General features: G+C 48.2%; 1 protein-coding gene across 2 annotated transcripts in view; it reads right to left on the reverse strand.

Annotated features, from left to right (window-relative positions):
* Nucleotides 1-2,502, reverse strand: part of cog5 (component of oligomeric golgi complex 5) — a 44,845-nt gene that overhangs the window by 6,712 nt on the left and 35,631 nt on the right. For both annotated transcript variants that reach the window (XM_015404063.1, XM_015404064.1), the window contains one exon: nt 1,687-1,768. In XM_015404063.1, coding sequence (XP_015259549.1) covers nt 1,687-1,768 — 82 coding nt within the window. The remainder of the gene's footprint in view (nt 1-1,686; nt 1,769-2,502) is intronic.

Genomic DNA, 2,502 nt, shown 5'->3' on the forward strand with positions numbered 1-2,502 from the left:
TTTTTTAACACAAGTATCTGTACTTTTACTCAAGTAAGGAAAGTGAGTACTTTTGCCATCTCTGACCTGCTGTAGCTCTGACTGCAGCGCTGAGAGGGACTCCTGCGTAAGAGTCTCTTAAAGCCGCCAGTGACAACAGAAAAGTTGCTAGATTTTGTCGCTAGTCGCTTTTTTGAAAAAGAGTCGCTGGAGGGGTCTGAAAGGTGGCTAAATATAGCTGAGTTGGCAACACCGCACGGGCGAACCGGGCAGCCGGGGTGGCATTTTTATAAAGAAGGATGGGATGGGCGCTTCGAAAAAAATATAACTGGCGTTTGGAGAGGGTCTCACCCGGCGAGTAGAACCGCCACTGACCATCTATGAGTATGGCGCACATTCTTCCTGTTGCTTGGTTACGGCCGTAAACAATTTGTCTCTCTATGGCGCTGGGTTATGGCGCTGGGTTACGGGCGGTATGAAAGTACAGCTGTGGAACGGTCTGATAAACTGAAAGATCTTTATGTTGTTGTTGTTTTCTCTCTCTGTGTCTATATCAGACTGTGGGGGGCCCAAACGAGGCTGTGGCGGCTCGTTCATTAATAGAAACACTGAATTGCAAACATTTCTTCATTCTTTCTGTTATAAAAGATTGTCAGAAACAAAGAGAGCAGGCAGCCAAACCGCCTCTCCTGTTCTCACGTTGTTCCCTCATCAGCCTCCATGGGATGAAGAGTGAGAGAGAAAAACGCTGCTGTTGGAAAGATGAAGGATTTATCCTGGTCATAAAAAGCCTGAGCCCTCATCCTACAGCCTTCCTACACCCATCCTTCACCCATCCTACACCCATCCTACACCCATCCTACACCCAGGAAGGGTGAAGGATGGACACATGGAGATCAGCAGAGAGACGCAAATTCAGTTGCTGCTCAAGTTGGAAACATTGAACTTTAGCTGGTGCATGAACCATATCAACCAATCAGAGAAGCTGATCTGGGAGCTGGCAGGGAGTCAGATACAGCAATGCTGATGCAGAGCGCTATGATCACTCCTCTCAAACAGTTTATTAACGCCTAAATTAACCTAAAATGTAGAAACCTTCCGGCAGAATATGTTTGCTTTTATTATCCTGCTGCCTGCAGTCTGGATTACGAACATGAAAAACGCCTTCCAGCCGCAGCAGCAAACCGCGAGGAGGCGACCAGGCCATAGGCTGCTGTTGAATGGGATTCCTTCTGATAGTGCACCACCGGTATGTGGGGGTCTGAGCGGCTCTGACAGAAATAATATTGGAAGGCAGGATGGTAATCTGGATGAACTGACTGCACTGATGAAGTTCTCAGGTGGATTTTCTCACTGGAAAAACAAATGAAAACTACTTTATTTCCACTGATCACAGCAAATATAGCTGCAAGGCAAAGAAAGGATAGAGTAGCTCTGGCAAACGTGCATCAGATACACTTTAGCACCGTGCCGCCAGATCAGCAAAGATGCTTCAGCCGCAAATCAAAACTAAACTTGTAAAAGCATCAAAACTGAAGCAGCACGCGCGTTTCTGCTGCTTTAGATGTGAACGTAGCATTAGCCAGGGGGACTGGATGAATGTGTTGCCATGGTTACAAACACAGCTAGCTGAAACAGTTTCATGTAGAGACGTTGCTAACGGCTCCATTAGCGCTGATGACCTGACAGAGAAGAGAGCAGTCGTACCTTCGGTGGCTCGGTGGAACTCCTCACTCAGGGTTCTGGTCACGTCCGTCCAGAAGGAGTAGAGGATATCAGGCTGACCGTCCTGCCATCACAAACAGATCAAACATGTTAGGAGGAGCTCCTCTAAGATCTTCATCAACTCAGAGGAGTGAAGAGGAATCCATCCTCTCTAATCATTGATGCTTCCACTCAATCCAACTGGACTAAAACCAGTTCATCTGCCAGTATCATTACTGGACCAGTGCAGCTGCAGGAGAACCACTGGGTGGAGGGGAAGTTTCAGTGGTTTCCCTCCACCCTGATGGCTCTACCCTACAGAACCAGGGAGGAAGTGGTCACACAACCTGGATCTGCTTGTTTCCTGCAGAACAGTCCTTCTGCAGGGGGGGGTGAGGGTGCAGCTGGGAGGCGGCGCAGCTTTGCATTTAGACATGTCATTACAGCTCAGATCACACCTCTGGCTACGGCTAATTGGTGAGAGCTTTGTCACCATGGCAACAGTCTCCCACTCTGGTTCCTGCTCCCAGGATCTGTGAAAGAGGAGGCGATGATGATGATGATGATGATGATGGCTGCTGTGGTTCCTGCAGTCCATGTCCAGCTGAGGACGTTACTCCATCTGGCTTTCTGGACCAATGAATGTTTGTGATGCATCAGCATCCATCAGCATCCAGGACTGATGACCTCATTGAAGGACTGATGACCTCATTAAAGGACCGATGACCTCATTGAAGGACCGATGACCTCATTAAAGGCCCGATGACCTCATTGAAGGACCGATGACCTCATGAATTACCTCATTGAAGGACCAATAAC

Source organism: Cyprinodon variegatus, unplaced genomic scaffold, assembly GCF_000732505.1.
Source record: "Cyprinodon variegatus isolate N-32 unplaced genomic scaffold, C_variegatus-1.0 Scaffold1627, whole genome shotgun sequence".
Lineage (NCBI taxonomy): Eukaryota > Metazoa > Chordata > Actinopteri > Cyprinodontiformes > Cyprinodontidae > Cyprinodon > Cyprinodon variegatus.